Source organism: Sitophilus oryzae, unplaced genomic scaffold, assembly GCF_002938485.1.
Source record: "Sitophilus oryzae breed Bouriz unplaced genomic scaffold, Soryzae_2.0 scaffold_1525_pilon_pilon, whole genome shotgun sequence".
NCBI lineage: Eukaryota > Metazoa > Arthropoda > Insecta > Coleoptera > Curculionidae > Sitophilus > Sitophilus oryzae.
In genome coordinates, this window is record NW_022146198.1 from 630,539 (window position 1) to 647,299 (window position 16,761).

The following is a 16,761-nucleotide window of genomic DNA, read 5'->3' on the forward strand; positions in this document are numbered from 1 at the left end:
AAATAATTCCAATCTGCTATTGAAAGAGGTATAAAGAAGTTTTTAAGTTATAGACCGTTTTTATCATGGTTTTTATCCTGCTTAAAAAATAAAGTTTTTGAACGTTAAAAAGGCCGATTTATTACATGTAATTATTTGGACATCCTTGAAAAAACAACTGGCAGGGTGCCCTAAGCCAGGTGGCCTTGTTAAGAAAAAAAGAAGAAAAAAGTATACCAAATACTGGCTAGATAGCTTTGGCAGTAGAAGCCAAAAAGGTCAATACAAAATTTGCTGTCAAACTGTCAAACACGTTGTCAAATTTATGGCCAATGTTTACCATATTTAAAAAAAAGGAAATTTAATTTTTCAAATACCAAGTATCCAAAAATATAAGACATGAGTTCCGAAGAATCATTTTCTCCCATTTTAATTGCTCTACTCCTTATATTCGTCACAATAAGTAAGTGGATTTAAGTCAGTTAAGGTTAGATTTTTTAAATTGTGAGTTCTATTTTTCAGTAATATTTTTTCTTAAGCGAATCCTAAAGAGTGGAAAACGTAACGTACTTCTTACCGGCTTGAATGAAAGTGGAAAAACGTTGATTTACTCACAGTTGTTGCATAACAAACATGTAACTACTTTTACATCAATTCAGGAGAATATTGACGAATACCATGTGGAAGGAGTAAGTAGCATTCAACGTTTCATGTAAGTCGCGATAGAATCATAAATTTAAATTTTTAGAAATCAGTTACAATTATCGATTTACCAGGATTTCACAGCATCAGACAACAATTTTTCGAAAAACATAAGGAGAGTACTAAAGGCATAATTTATGTAATTGATTCAGTTACTCTCCCAAAAAATATAAGGGATGTAGCTAACGTTCTGTATAACATTTTAACTGATCCTGTTGTGATGAAAGCTAAACCAGAACTAATGATTCTTTGCAACAAACAAGATCAGACTTTAGCAAAAGGTTCAAGTGTTATAAAATCAATGTTGGAGAAAGAATTGTAAGTACTTTTAACTAAAATACAAACGTAGGTCACCTATAAATACCTTATTTACAGGAATACCTTAAGGAACACCCAGTTAAATCAACTGGAACAGTTGGATTCAAAGGATAATGCGAGATACAAATTAGGGGATGTGTCGAAGGATTTTAGTTTTTCAAATTTATATTGCAAAGTGGAGTTTGCTGAATCTTTTGCTTTTAATAAAAATGGAAGTGTAGACTTACAAGCTTTAAAGGTGTGGTTAGGAAGATTGGTTAATTAAATAAAATAAAAATATTTACAATTAGGTAATGGATGATTTTATAATAAAACATTCATTTTTTAATAAATTTTGTTATTTTTTTGTAATAATTTATTTTTTTGTATTGTTACATTTATATATACAAATATAACATAAAACAAAGTAGTAAATAAATTTGAATACTTCCCATTTGACAAACTTTAAGATAAATAGATATTTAAATCAGATAAATCTTTTCTATATATTAATTAATTATAATCTTGAAGTTCAGCAAACAAGTTGTAGGCACATTAATTTATTGTGGTATATGAATAATCAAAACTTAAAAAACACTATGAGATAAATCACAGTGCACAGAAGAGTTACATATAATAAATGCATTTTTTTAATTATTTTATATAACTCTTGAAATGTTTCAAATAAGCTTTGCTCTTTTCCACAAATAAAATTACAGGACAACCAGACTGTATGCTTTTAAAATAAATATTAAAATATACACTGTTCAGTTACTTTGCCTGTGCTGCTTCAAGTTCCTGTTCAACTATCTTTCTGTATTCGTCGAATCCACCTTCTATACTTTTAACTGACCCGTTTCCACACACCCATAACTCATTAGTTACCATTCGAATTAGTCTTTCGTCGTGAGAAACTAATATTACACCACCCTAAAAAAGATTCTATTGTCACAAATTGCTACCGAGCGTAGCGATAACTCTCGTTGAAATTTCCTTAACTTCCAAAAAATTCGTCTATGAAGAACTGTGATTATCTAAATGGTGGACGCGTCAGTGAGTTTTAAATTATTGAGTAAATGGCGAAGGAACCAGAAATTGGAGAAAGCGTTTTGGAGAGAAAGAGAGAAGAAATTGGAGCTTGATCCGGTGTTTAACCATAGTAAAATTTTGTTATTTTTAATATAAAATTCAATTGAAGTGATTAAAAAGTACTCCCTCAATACAAAAAGAAATGCAACGAAGTTACAATTAAGGAATAAATAATAAATCAAATTCAATACAAATTTCACTGGTTTGAAATGACGCGTAGAAAACTGTGACGTCACCTATCAGCATTTGACTGAATAGTTGACAGAGGGCGCTCCAGCCTCTGAAGAATAATATTATGACTTGTCTAGTTCTCTGCTACCGTATTTACGCTATATATCTTAAAATCACGTTAGATTTTTCTATTTTTATTAAGATCGTTAAAAAATACGTTTTTATGTGGGATTATTCTTTATTAATTTTATTAATATTAAATTTATTTTTATATTTTTCACTACTAGAAATTAAAACTTAAATTTTTATAATTAACAGGTTACTGCCATTTTTATCGAAGCATTAAACACTACCAAAGTTGTTCGGATGTTCGAGGCGTTCGAGGTTAGATTTCTATTTTGTTGATTTTGCGTTTGGCGTTAAATACTTTGAGTTTTCAATTTTGTTTTATTGTACCCTCTTTATTATTTTTGTAATGAAGGGTATTAAAGTTTGTTTTGTGAAGGGCTGTCTAAATAACTCTGAAGGCTCTCCAGAAAAAGTTTTTATAACTGTTCCATTGGATGAAAGCCGTCGAAGAGCCTGGTTTGAAGCGGCAAGACAACAATATGTCAGCAAAAGTACGAGATTTTGCTGTGAAGACCATTTTAACGTAAGTTCCTTAAGTTTTATTTTACAATTAATTTTATATCTACTTTAAAATACATTTAGAAGAATGGTTTTTATTTACCTTTGTACCTGGTGGCAAACCGTGACACTTTTGATAGGTGACGTCAGAGATTGCAAAAGTGTAAATTTGAAATTCTTAATATTGATTAATTTTTTTAAAAAAATGGGATGAAATTGAAGTAAAATAAAAAAATACGGGCGTCATAAAATTGTATGAAGATTAACATTTTCATTAACAAAATTAAAGATATAACATTGCATGAAGGTGAAATTTTGGTCTCTTTTGATGTATCTCCCAAGTGTTCCAATTCCACATACTTTAGGCTACTTGAAGGAATTACTGAACGCAAATGGTCTCGACAACAAAACTGTGACTGAATATATTGAACTTACATCGTTATGTATGAAACAAAATTGTTTTCAATTTAATAACAACTTTTTTGAACAGCGGGAAGGTACAGCAATGGGTAATCCATTGTCTCCATTTTTGGCTAATTTATTCATGAGCAGGTTTGAAGTGGAGACTAAGAATCAGTTTGAGTATTTTCCAAGAGTATGATTTAGGTATGTGGATGATATTTTTGCTGTTTTTGACAGATATTCAGACACCATAGATAATTTTATTTCTAAGTTAAATAATCGTTTTCCTTCCATTAAATTTACGCATAAAATTGAGAACAACGACAGATTACCATTTCTAGATGTATTAGTTATTAGAAATACTAATAATTGCCTGGAATTTGATATCTATAGGAAAAATACCACCACACGCAGATATATTCCTAATGAATCAACGTGTTGAACATAAAATGGCTAGTTTAAATTTCTTAGTTCATAGATTACTTAGTTTCCCACTTTCCAACGAAAAATATGAAATAGAAAAAGATTACATTAGGAATGTAGCTGAGTGTAATGGATATTCTCCTTCACTAGTTGATAAATTAATTAGAAAATGTAGGTATAGGTTAATGATTTCTGAAAATTCGACTTTTCAAGTGAAGAAAGATATGTCTAAATATTTTTCAATACCGTTTGATAGAGAGTTATCCCGTGGTCCAAAAAGAATTTTTAAGAATGTCAATTATAAACTTGTGTATAGTGCTAATAATAAATTACAACAATTATTAGGTAATCCAAAGGATAAAACACCTCCACTGGAAAGGTCGGGTATTTATGAAATTTCTTGTAAAGATTGTAATCAGAAATATGTTGGGCAAACTAGAAGATCAATATTAACTAGATTTAAAGAACATTTAGCTTAGATAAGATATTGCAGACCGGATAAATCTTGCGTTGCCGAACATATTGTTGATAAAGAACATTGTATAGATCTTAATAATTTAAAATTAATTAAACAAGTCTCAAATTACAGGCAATTAGATGCATATGAAAGCATCAGAATTAATAAATGTAAAGATAGTATGAACAGAGACAACGGTCCAATTCCTTCAAGTTCTTTGTTCCTACTACTCTAGTGGCGGAAATCTAACTGTTACGCTCAGTGGGTTCTGACCCGGTTGGCTAGATTTTGCCACGCCCACTCGGTGCCCACTGGACGAGTATATAAACGCTCAACTTATAGATTGTACTTTAGTTTATAATCATCTGCTGATGATGCTAACATGGTTAGCGAAACGCGCGTCCAGTGTAAAAGTAAAAGTGTTTTGGTGTATTGTGGTGATTTAGTGTTTTTATTCTGCTGTGTAACACCAAAGGTTCCAATTCTCAACTGTAATGAAGATTAATTATTTGCAATAAAAAAACTATGGTTAAACTCCGGATTGACGGTGGTCAAAATTAAGTAGTTTTATTGTCTTGAAATAAATTAGTTTAACTGTTTCATTGTGTATTTAAATTAAGGACCTATGGGGGAATCTGTGATAGGTACTATCATAAAAAAGTGCACACATTTTGAAAATAACAAACTGAAGTCTGCAAAAATAAGTTAAATATAAACATTATGGTAAAAACTTACTGTATATTTGTTAATAGCTTTCCCCAGTGCTTCGATGGTTTCAATATCTAAATGATTTGTAGGTTCGTCAAGAACTAAAAAATTTGGTCTACCCATACACATATTGGCAAAAGCAACTCTTGATTTTTGTCCACCAGATAAACTTGATACAGTTTGTAATGCTAAATCTCCAGAGACTCCAAAACTACCCAACTGACGTCTATATTCTTCTATAGGTTTACCTAAATTAAATAGAACTTTTATAGTAATAATTATGAACTAAATTTTACTACAGGGTGCAAAAAATCATGATTAAAAAAAACCTTTTTTTTTATTTTAATCGGATTTTTTTTTATTTTAATCAATTTTCTGTGATTCACAAGAAATAAGTTCAAAAATGGGTCCAACATTTTAATAGATCAATAGATATTAGGGATATGTGTTATATGTTATAATCTTTTACAATTATTTTTCGATCTATTAAAGTATTTAAATGTTACAACAGCAAGTGTAACTTTGTACTTATTTGATGAATAGATATATAATAGGGTATATTTGATATAGGAATACTTCTTTATAGCTTTACAGGAAACTAGCGTGTACCCGCGACTTCGTTTGCGTCGAATTAATAATTGCAATGGTGATGATACAGCAAAGTAAGAATTTCCATTAACATACAAACTGGATAAAATTTTCTCACATTTATGTCAGCATTAGAAAATACAATATGGCGATATTATTATATATACAAACTAGGTAATATTTGAGGGGTAGTTTCATCTCGTTGGAATTTGACTTTCAAAAAATCCGTTTGCCAAAAATAAGCTTTTTACGTCAAGCAGTTTAAGCAGAATCGTGGTTAATCAATTACCCAACTTTTTGGAACACCCTGTATGATTTTTTAAAAAATTTCAAAATATGTAAAAAAAATTAAATAAATTATGCGTGTCCAAGCGTTTTCCCGAAAGTTTAATAATTCTAATAAAACTAACCTTTTTTTAAATAACAAATATTGTAATATTTGAGGGGCGTTTTCACCCTCTTGGAATTTGAGATTCGAGAAACCCCTCCTTATCGAACCTCTACACCCCACAGTCAATCCGTTTGTCAAAAATCAGCTTTAAACATCAAGCAGTTTAAGCAGAATCGTGATTAATCAATGGTCATATTTTATGACACACCCTGTATACATTTTTAAAAAATCTTAAAATATGTAAAACAACAAAATAAAATATACGTGTTTAAGAGTTTTTCCGGAAAACTCACCGGTTTTTAAATGAAAAATATTCTAATATTTTGAGGGGTGGTTTCACCCCCTTAGAATTCGAGTTTCAAAAAATCCCTTCTTAGCGAACCTCTACACCCTAAAGTCAATCCGTTTTCCAAAAATCAGCTTTTTACGTCAAGCGCTTTAAGCAGGATCGTGATTAATCAATGACCAGATTTTTCGAAACACCCTGTATACATTTTTAAAAAATTTTAAAATATGTAAAAAAATAAAATAAAATATACGTGTTTAAGCGTTTTTTCGGAAACTTGACTGATTGTTTTTTAAATAAAAAATATTGTAATATTTGAGGGGTGGTTTCTAGGGATGGGAAGACCCGGTTCATTCCCGTGACCCGTGTCTCACCAGGTCATTCATTGAAATGACCCGTTCATCATGATTCGTTCATATGAATGATCGCTTTACTGTGTTTCAGTGTAACTTATTCAGAACATTCGAAACTCGGAACGCTGAATGAAATGATGCATGAATGATTTTATCTTAATCATTATATGAAGAAATATTATCGCGATCGCGATGACGCGATGCCTAGCGTGATTAACTAATAATGTGAAAACAATATAAGACGTAAATTACGGTAAATTAGATATTAAAATGCGGCTCGGATGTTTGCATTGATCATTGAACGGATCGGGGTTTAATACAAACGACGCAACGCGACGCGATACGTGAAAAGAGTTCGTTTGGTTCGTTTTTCATTTTAATCTTCAATGATCCGATCGTTATTTTAGGTTCAAATTCAGTAAGACACGCAGGAGAGGATTTTGTGTTTCGGGTCACGTGAGGTGACCGAGTCAATCACGGGTCTTTCTAAAGATTCGATCATTGTGAACGAATCATTCGCGAACGACACATCTCTAGTGGTTTCACCCCCTTGGAACTGAAATTTCGAAAAATCCCTTCTTATCGAACCTCTACACTCTAGAATCAACCTGTATGCAAAAATTGAGCTTTTTATGTTCAGTGGTTTGAGCAGGACCGTGATTAATCAGTATGTCAGTCACTTTTGACATACTGACTTTTGTCACACACGATTTTATATATTAAGTATAGATAGGAAAAGAGAGTTTTTTTATAATTTTTACAGTTATCTTTCGATTTATCATAAGTTTTTAAACAAGTTGATTTTTTTATTTAAATCCATGATTAAAATAAAAAAATCCGTTGATTTACATACATACATCATTGCATCCTGTTTTACTATAAAATTCTCATTACCTCTATACTGCTGCTGCAAAAACTCTACCGAGTTCATATTCATTTCTAACTGATCTACGTGGTGCTGACTAAAATATCCGAATTTAAGATTCCTGTGAACATGCCTTGTTCCCGCGCTCGGGCTTAAAATTCCCATTATGATTTTTAGGAGCGTGGTTTTACCTGCACCATTATCACCAACCTATAAAGTTTTTTTTTTGGATTTAATATATATAAATCTCTAAAAGAATAATTAAAAATCTTACTATACAAATCCTAGAGTCCATGGTCGCGCCTATATTTACATCGGAGAAAATAATTTTATTTTTACTATAATAAAACGTAACTTCGTTCAGTTGTAGAATGGGGGGAGACAGAGGTTCAGTTTCCGGTAACCTTAATACTACCTCTGGTTCTTTAACTATTGGTTTCAACTCAGGCCTACAAATAAAAAATATATTAACATCCAAAAAGAGTGACAAAGTTATAAAATGTACTTACATTTTTTCCAACATCTTTATTTTTGATTGGACTAGAGCAGCCCTGTTTGCATTATATCTAAACCTAAAATAATGATTAATTATAAACTATATTATATTTCTTGCTATTTAAAGATTTCAACAAACCTGTCAATAAATTCTTGCACATGTTGCCTTTGCTGTAATTGCGCCTCATATTCTCTTTGTTGATTTTTCATTTTCTCGTTTTTAGTTTTTTCAAATTGTTCATAATTTCCCCTATACGCCTCTATTCTTTGAGAGTGGAGGTGTAAGATATCTGTAGGTACAGAATCTAGGAAATTACGGTCGTGAGACACTACCAAAAGAGTGGTAGGCCAATTTTGCAAGTAATTTTCTAACCAAATTATAGCTTTGATATCCAACATGTTCGTAGGTTCATCTAGTAACAGAAGATCTGGCCTAGAAAAATATCATTTTTAACTAGTAATATGATTAATAATGGCCACAGAATTAAAATACCGAGAAAACAATGCCCTAGCTAATGCCAATCTCATTCTCCAACCACCCGAGAAGGTTTTTGTAGCATTCTGTTGCATTTGTGGGGTAAAACCTAAACCATTAAGTATAATTGACGCTTTAGCTGGAGCTTTATCAGCCTCAATGTTTTGTAATTGAACATAAACTTCTGAAAGTTGTGTGTTAAGATCAGGATCATTGGACCTGAAAATTATTTTATAATTTAGGTTTTGTCATAGCATATAAATGTTACCCTGAATTTATAGCAGCACTAATTTGCTTTTCTTTTTCCAATAAACTTTGTCTCACTGTGTCACATTCTAAAACACTGTCTAAGGCTATCGTATTATCACCAATAACCTGAAATAGTAAACAAAAATAAAACCTTATCTAGTCCAAACTCTGATACTCTACCTCTTGTTCAACATGAAGAATTGATATGTGGGATGGTATTTTTAAATTTCCTGACGATATCATTTTTAGTAAGGTACTTTTTCCTAGTCCATTTCTTCCTACAAGACCGTACCTCCTTCCATAAGCTAGAGTCAAGTCTGCTCCTTGTAAAAGAACTCTAACAATAAAAAGTAATAAGCATTTAGATAAACTTTAACAATATACATTTTATTGAATAACTTCTCTCACCTGTCTCCATAAGCAATATCGAAATTTTCTATTCTAATATCTTGTGCCCTATTATTTCCCTTGGCCTCCAGTTTACTTTCCTTTTTATTAATAACTTGAGATGCTGAAGCTGTTTGCAGTTTTGGAGCTGCAACAGTCCTTATTTCCTTACCCCGTTTTTCTTGCTTTTCCTGTAATTTGGCTTCTGCTTTCTCCAATTTTTTTGCATTTACTTTCTAAAAATTGTTATTTTTAAACAGTAAAATGCATTAGTAAATACTATTACCAATGTATCATCTCTCTGTGCTACCCAAATACTTTTTATTTCTTCAACATTAGACCCTGCATTATCAGCAATTGACCCTAAATGAATTGGACCATCAAGAATTTTTAGAGAACCGTTGCTCTTCGCACTCCTTTCTGGTCTTAGCATGTTTAATAGTTCATTGCATATATTCCTAGAATATATAATGTTAATCAATCACACGCGAATTAATAGTCATAAAAACCTACTTTATGTCGTCTTCAGTTTTATCCGAGGAAATTTCATGGAGAACTTCTCCGACTGCTTCATAAACTTCATCGCTGTCTTCAAAATCATCAGCACCATTCTCCAAAACACCTTCAACATTTTGCTATTTTTTAAACTATAAAACTTACGAAATATTTAAATCACCTTCGACATATTGCCTCAAATCCTCGTCAATTGATGGAAACACGTTTTTAATATATTCATTAAAGGTCCCCATCGCAATTATATTATTTATCAATAAGGATAATCATAAATATCCTAAAAAAGTAATTATTAACCTTACATCTGAAAAAAAAATTTGACACATTTATTAGATTAAAAAAAAAGGTGAAAGGTTAATGAAATGTCATCTGTGGTAAGACTTTCTTCGTTTAAAATATTTATGGCTATTGGCGAATAAAAGAAATCGTTTCGTGGTACTACTAGGAATTGCAAAATATCACAGCACAGAGCATTTGTCCAGTTTTCGGTAAAGGTGTGGATCCGGTGGCTGACCTTGAAGCCCATATTTGCTGCATTTGATCATAGATACTACGCAAGCGCACATCGTCGATGTTGCCAAATTGCAGTTTATTTTCGAATTATTTGCAGTTGAAAATTTTTTTTCAGTGTTAATCAATAATAATACAAATTCTATAATTAATTTTATAATTTCAGATTTATCTTGATATCTAAAATTAAGGAATGATATATAAAATTGTAATAATAATAACATTTATTTATATATTTACATTAGAATTAAAAATTATCATTTACGGATATTTTCTTAATGGTTTTAAACTTATTAGAATTATTTTATTTCTTTCAAGTTATTTAATTTCTAGTTATTTACAGGCAACAATAGTTTTGATTATATGTACTGATGTATTGAAGTACTACCATGACGAGTCTTATAGAACAATACACGTCAATGGGAGATAGAGGTAACATTTTACTGTGATTTTACCTATAATTTTACTAATATAATATACTTTAATTATAATGTTTGTATCAAAATTTCTTAAAAATATCAAGTTAGTGGATTAATAGCAATTTTAGACATATATTTTATCGAAGAGTGTGGTGATAAGACTAAAATAAGCTTTATGTTTTATCTTTTTCTCTTTAGAAGGGAGATGGTTTGTGTCGTAGAATACATTACAGTATTTAATATCGTGTACTTTGATATTCTTTTCTTAATCTACTGTAATTTCTTGTTTCCTATAATGCCAAATCTTGACAATATGGTGAAGGTTGAGTTTTGATCTTCTTAGTTTTATACCTGTGTTTATACAAGACCAAATTAAGACTTAGTTAGTTTGTGATTTATATTAAGATCTTTCTTATAATATTTGTTATGTCTTAATCTTAATACTATATTATGCTTTGTCTGGAAAATAAATGTTCAAATATCTTAATTTTGCATATCCTATTCCATCCTTCCATTAGGAAAAAAATATGGTTTATAAATCATATATGCTAAGAAAATCACATAAATTAGGTGTAAGAATAGAGAAATCTTAAGGTAGCAGAAAAATGCAATATATGTATAAGCAGAATTAAACGAGGTAATTGTTAATGTTGCTGAAGCTGATTCTACAATTTTAATTACGGAAGTTAAAAGGCCTTTTAAGGCCTCCGTAGTTTTGATGGAATGTTAAAAAAACTATTATGAACATGACATGGAGCTACAGCATTTAAAAATTAAAAAAAAAGAAAAAACTTGGACACATCCCTTTTAATTTCCCGAATTTTTAATAAAGCCCTTTTTTAACGTAGCATAATAATCTAGAGCAATTAGATTAATTATAGGAATCTAGTGTTTTATTTCTATTTAATTTTATTGACTATGAAAATACATAATAAGCGTTTACGTGTTGTGCGAAATATTAAAATAATAATATAAATAATATACCGGCGTACTATGATTGAAAAAAAATAGCGTCGGCGATGACTATGAAAGCTGTCATTTTATATGGGAAATGTCCTCAAGTTTGTTCCCAACCAACTGAACGCCGTTTTTTCGATCATACGGTATATATTGACAAAAAAACACTGAAATGCACATATTTGTTTTCTACTGAAAATATTTCCAAAATAACTTGCAATCTGGCAACATCAAAGATGTACGCATGCGTAGTGTCTGTGACTATATGCAGCAAAAACTCGTTTCAAGGTCAGCCACCGGATCCACACCATTACCCAGTTTTCTTACTTTTTAAAGCGTTTTTCCGTTTTTGTACAACGAATTTATTTATAGAGAAGAAATATTTTAATTACTAATATCGATATTTTTTACTATATCGATCTGTCCTCAACATCTCTATTCAAGTGTCAAATTTCAGTTTGGTTAGTCTATGCCTAGATCATATATAAAATAAGGTATATATGATCTAAGTTGTAGTGTCAAAGCTTTTTTATTTTTTGTCAAAAGGTTAAAGATATTTTTGTTTGTAGATTTCGAATTCTTTTTGTCAACTTTTTGGCTTTTTTCTCTAGGAAGATTTATTAGAGATAAAAATAGCATCTTTGTGTGAGACGAATTACTTCTTTTCGTGTTAAAGAGTCATGATTATTCAGTGTGATAGTAAACCGGCGTTATAAGTTCCAGTATCAGTAATGGTAGATAAGTGTTTTGATAACTTATAACTGCTTATTTAATTGATTTTTTTCAGTCTTTGGACCCGGAAGCCACTAGTACTCCTACTATCGTTCCTCGTATACAAGGACGTAAAACTATTAGACCAGAAGAAAGAGATTCAGATTCAATACAGAGTCCTATAACTCCAGATAGCGTAAAACATTTTTATGAGACCAGATCAAGATCTAGGTACATGTATAAGAGATAATTTATACTAAGTCATTAGACTAATTACTAATTTTACCTTATAGTAATTTTTCTACATGATTTTTAGATCTTATGAAATATCGGGTTCCCCAACAAAGGCCAAGAATTCTAGAAGAAAAGATGTAAGTCCAAATCGATCTGATTCATCTGATTGTGATGGAACCGAAGAAGAGATTTATGAAGAAAATAAATTGTTTAAACCACATACTTATGCTTTACATAAGGAAACTGACAATTATGTGAAAGATAGTGAAAATAACATGTGGAAAAAATACACTTTACTTGCTTGTATAGTTGGAATTACTGGATTAATAATATGCTTTGCCAGTGGACATAATGTAGAACCTCGAATCAAATTGCCAGATATATGTGATTCTTTACATAAACTGTTAAAAACCCAAGATGCTGATTTTTGTCTTAATATTAATGTAACATTAGAAGAAATAGCAAATTTAAATCAGCCCAAAACAGTTATGTTTTTATATGAACATGACTCTGAACCGACACTGAACAAAATTATAAACAGCATTATTAAGTATTCTTTATGCTATTTAAGTGACTGTTCAAACAGTCCTGTTGTCTTAGAAGGATTGTCTTTGAAGAAATCGAAGTATGAAAATGATTATGGAAAAATTATAGCAGAAAATAGAGATAGCTTAAGTGAGAGTAAAGTCATGCTTGTCAGGAACCTAGAAAAAGTAGCTGGTGAATCAGCTCAAGCATTTCACAGTTTTTGTGATGATTACAATCCAGTGGTTCAAGGAGCTTTGATTATATTCACAATGGAAGTAGATGAATTGCCTCATGTTCAACCTCAAATTTTTGTTAGACAGACCTTGTTAAAATTGTGGAGTGATATTGGTAAAGATGATAAATTTGATCCACTTATAACTAGAATAGGTGGAACAGTTTTACCCATAAAGTCTGATTGATTATGTACTTATTTTATGTTTTATATATAAAAATAATATTGTTTTTTAAAAATATTTAAATTAAATTATTATGCTGTGAAGACTACTCTCTATTTTCTTTGAAATTTTTGTAGGACAATATTTTTAATTCAGGTGGTTCAGTTTGATTGTTTTCTTTAGGAACAAAAGCTTTTTGATAGTACAGATCTAGAACAAATAACATTTTAGATATTTTACTTAGCAATCTCTAATTTAAGAAGTTTTGTTTACAATTTTTTACTCAATATTTGGAATAAAATAATGTTTTAATTCTTTCCTTGTTTATTTTTCTTATATTTTTTGAGAATTACCTAGGCTATTATCGTTTGAGTACAATATACAATGATAGACGGTAAATTTATCATTTCATCAAAGGTGCATTGTTTTATTTCTTTTTTGGATCTTTTTTATCACATTCTCTTTCTGGGCTCAGGAGCAACCGGCATTTGATAAAATCAAGAGACTAAGTTCAACACTATAAAGTACTGGTGATCACCTAAATATTATAGGATGTCCAGCAAGAATGTATACGGTTTCGACAGACGTGCATTTAAAAAAATCTGATTTTTTTTTGCTGGACAAACTATACCTACCTTATAATAGAGATTTATTGCATACGTTTTTTGACTTATTTAATTATTTCAAATTATAATTAAACGTGAATAATTTAAATGTAATGTAAGATGATAAGTGTAATTATTTTCAAATATAAGAAAGGTTGGCTAAACGTTTATAACTTAGCTTAGAATTTTTTTGTAATTCATACAAAAATGTGTTTAAGTTTTCACCAAAAATGTTTGGATTGTTTATTACAATACCCTGTAGTACCCTGTAACGCTAATTTATTTTTTTTTGTGAAAAATATATTGCAAAAAGCGTAGAAAGCTTTTTTTAAAGAAATATTCTATCATAGAAGTAGCTACGATTTGAGCATTTTGATTCATTTTTTACTGAACTTTTATCAGATTGAAAGTGATTCTTGGATATTGAGATTTATTGGATTCAACAGAATAAGTTTTTGGATAGTGAAGCTAGAATGTGAGACAATTAACAGCGTGCTCTCGTTCGTAAATTGTCCCATTTTTTGTAGAATATTTCATAAGTACAGGAAGCTAGTTGAATTTGGTAATTTTTTTCGATGGTATTTTAATATATTATATTGAAATAAATTCGTTAACCAATATAATTCAATTTATCTTACTTTCTGTTGATTTATTTCTATGGTCTGCAAAAAAGGCTTCTGAGATTGTGCTTATAAAAGTTAATTTTAATAATTATTTATAATGTTACATATTTATTTTTAAATGTAGTAATAATTTGGCAAATAGTAGGTATTCTAATAATCATTTTTCAAGAACATATGAATTTTAAAATAAAATATACTAAATTTAAACTTATTATTGTATTTTTTTATTATTTGTTAGAATTTGTAATTATATGTTATATTAAAAATTATAATATTGAGGTGCATTTAAGATTAAAATAAAATCAAAATTAATGACGCGAATGTTTCAGCAGAGATGCATGCATCTCTTAAATTTTGGATGATAAATTTTCTGGGAAATGTGCTTAATTTTATCCTGGTCATTTACAGGGTGAAAAGTATATCCTGTTATAAAGCAAAACTTAATAATAATAAATGCAGTGGCGAAATACCCATAGGACCTTTTTGGAGAAATGTAGATATAAAAAAATCAAAAAATCTTAATTTCTATAATGGTACATAGTTTTACAAATTGTAATAAAATATAAATAGTAGTAACCTAATTACCTAATCAATAACGACTTTTAGGATGTATATATGTCTCAGATTGGGGACAGTCCCCGAATATGGAAACTCTATGTGAAATAACTTCGGTTTTCTAAATATTACTTTTAATATGTAATTTTGTAGAATGTTAAGACCTTCAAACTGTTTTGGATGCATTTCCCCACACTAGAATGCCATATCTCAGAATAGATTCAACAAATGTGACCTATATATTAGGATCAGCAGAGATGGGTTCATGAATTCTCTCAATAGATAAAACTTATAAATGAAAATTCTAACTGATTTTGCAACTTTATAAACGTGCCTATCCCATTTCAGATGTTTGTCAATTATAACTCCTAGGTATTTTACTTCGCTGACTCCTTGTATTCGTTTTGAGTTTTGGTTTTTAGTAATAGTGTCAAATTCAGGTCTGTTTTTTTCAGTCAATGAAAACGATACATAAAAAAATGTTTTTTTTTAAGTTTTGACCCCAGCCACACAGGTTGTAGGTCATATTAGCATCATCAGCAGATGATTTAAAAAAAAACTTTTTGTTTTAATCATCTGCTGATGATGCTAACATGGTTAGCGAAACGCGCGTCCAGTGTAAAAGTAAAAGTGTTTTGGTGTATTGTGGTGATTTAGTGTTTTATTTTGTTATTTTGTAGGTCATAGTCAAGATAAGCCATTATGATCCAGGCTCCCAAAAACCGAGCTGTTAACATCAACGACGCAACGATCAGCCTGAAAACGAAGGGTTTTGTGCCAGGTCCACCTTGTACATCCTACCCCAACGACCTTCCGCCTATCGATCTTCCTCGCCTACGTGGACGCCCTCGCAATAGCCCCAGCGCCCGCGCACCATCGCCACCCATAACAATCCCGCACCCGGCAGGAGCAGCTAGCAGCAGCGACCTGCTCAGCGATTAAGTGCTAATCGAAACATCCCCATCAAAAGCAGGTGTTTTCGAAGATGATATACTAGGTCCCAGGGCCAACCTCTAGGTAAGTCAACGTCCTTTGATATTTACCTCGTATTTATTCCATCTTATATCTATTTTAAAGTACAACGCAAAACATTCTAAGAGTCAAGCACCCACCTGTTTGTGTCTCCATTCATAACGTCGTTCCCAATATGGAATAGGGATACGAGACACTTGTTAGAAAAAATCATTTACTTTACTCACAATCCAAGAGTATATGATACACGTTTTATTATTTTCGTACAAAAATATACTCTAAAGTAAGTACGTGATAAAAAGAGTAAAAAACAACCCCTCCCTCTAGAGGACAAACTTCGATTTATATCTTTGACGTCAAAAATATATAATAATCGCAAGATGGTGTTTTTCATCCACCCCCTTGATCGTAGAGTACAATAAAGTTAAAGAGAATATAAGAAGAAAATTATTATCAGTTTTTTTTGAACGTATAATTTATATTGTTATCGTTTTGTATTACGTGTGTTAAGTATTTATTAATTCTTTTAATCTTAACGATATACTAGGCGATAAGGTGTAAACGCAATTTGGATATTAGTTATACAATGATATATTTAGATTACGAGTGATAACGATGTTGTATTAGGTATATTGACCTGATAATGATTATGATTAACTTAATAATGAGTACGAATATTTTGAATATTATTTAATGATTATTGAGAAATTTAAATGGTGTTTGTAATTTTGGTTTAATTATTTTTTTCATTTAAATGTGTAACATAATATAATATAATCTATAAGTTTCATCGAA

General features: G+C 30.4%; 4 protein-coding genes across 4 annotated transcripts in view; 3 read left to right on the top strand and 1 right to left on the bottom strand.

The window, feature by feature from the left end:
- Nucleotides 1–280: 280 nt before the first annotated feature.
- Nucleotides 281–1,405, top strand: LOC115878785 (signal recognition particle receptor subunit beta). The gene is made up of 4 exons (XM_030895388.1): nucleotides 281–442; nucleotides 502–668; nucleotides 728–999; nucleotides 1,057–1,405. The coding sequence occupies exons 1-4, from the start codon at nucleotides 379–381 to the stop codon at nucleotides 1,262–1,264; spliced, it is 711 nt and encodes a 236-aa protein (XP_030751248.1). The 5' UTR covers nucleotides 281–378; the 3' UTR covers nucleotides 1,265–1,405.
- On the bottom strand, nucleotides 1,351–9,778 carry LOC115878782 (ATP-binding cassette sub-family F member 3). The gene is made up of 13 exons (XM_030895385.1): nucleotides 9,621–9,778; nucleotides 9,458–9,566; nucleotides 9,231–9,402; nucleotides 8,966–9,180; nucleotides 8,738–8,894; nucleotides 8,577–8,683; nucleotides 8,327–8,527; nucleotides 7,973–8,266; nucleotides 7,848–7,910; nucleotides 7,613–7,787; nucleotides 7,368–7,548; nucleotides 4,883–5,103; nucleotides 1,351–1,908 (listed from the first exon to the last, which is right to left on the bottom strand). The coding sequence occupies exons 1-13, from the start codon at nucleotides 9,691–9,693 to the stop codon at nucleotides 1,750–1,752; spliced, it is 2,127 nt and encodes a 708-aa protein (XP_030751245.1). The 5' UTR covers nucleotides 9,694–9,778; the 3' UTR covers nucleotides 1,351–1,749.
- A 2,077-nt stretch (nucleotides 9,779–11,855) lies between these two features.
- On the top strand, nucleotides 11,856–13,528 carry LOC115878784. Its single transcript, XM_030895387.1, has 3 exons — nucleotides 11,856–12,077; nucleotides 12,131–12,285; nucleotides 12,371–13,528. The coding sequence occupies exons 1-3, from the start codon at nucleotides 12,075–12,077 to the stop codon at nucleotides 13,233–13,235; spliced, it is 1,023 nt and encodes a 340-aa protein (XP_030751247.1). The 5' UTR covers nucleotides 11,856–12,074; the 3' UTR covers nucleotides 13,236–13,528.
- Nucleotides 13,529–15,869: 2,341 nt separating this feature from the next.
- The window catches only part of LOC115878781 (receptor-type tyrosine-protein phosphatase N2), a 45,771-nt gene continuing 44,879 nt past the window's right edge, over nucleotides 15,870–16,761 (top strand). The window contains exon 1 of the mRNA XM_030895384.1: nucleotides 15,870–16,011. The gene's annotated coding sequence lies outside the window, so the exon portion shown is untranslated. The remainder of the gene's footprint in view (nucleotides 16,012–16,761) is intronic.

Bases quoted from the DNA above. Each gene is read 5' to 3' on its own strand.
- LOC115878782 (XM_030895385.1), bottom strand. From the start codon at position 9,693: ATGGGGACCTTTAATGAATATATTAAAAACGTGTTTCCATCAATTGAC. The intron at 9,403-9,457 runs GTAGGTTTTTAT...TATATATTCTAG, and splicing joins AAAACTGAAGACGACATAAA to GAATATATGCAATGAACTAT. The intron at 8,528-8,576 runs GTAACATTTATA...AATAATTTTCAG, and splicing joins AGTGCTGCTATAAATTCAGG to GTCCAATGATCCTGATCTTA.
- LOC115878784 (XM_030895387.1), top strand. The intron at 12,286-12,370 runs GTACATGTATAA...CATGATTTTTAG, and splicing joins GAGACCAGATCAAGATCTAG to ATCTTATGAAATATCGGGTT.
- LOC115878785 (XM_030895388.1), top strand. From the start codon at position 379: ATGAGTTCCGAAGAATCATTTTCTCCCATTTTAATTGCTCTACTCCTT. The intron at 669-727 runs GTAAGTAGCATT...TTAAATTTTTAG, and splicing joins ACGAATACCATGTGGAAGGA to AAATCAGTTACAATTATCGA. The intron at 1,000-1,056 runs GTAAGTACTTTT...CCTTATTTACAG, and splicing joins TCAATGTTGGAGAAAGAATT to GAATACCTTAAGGAACACCC.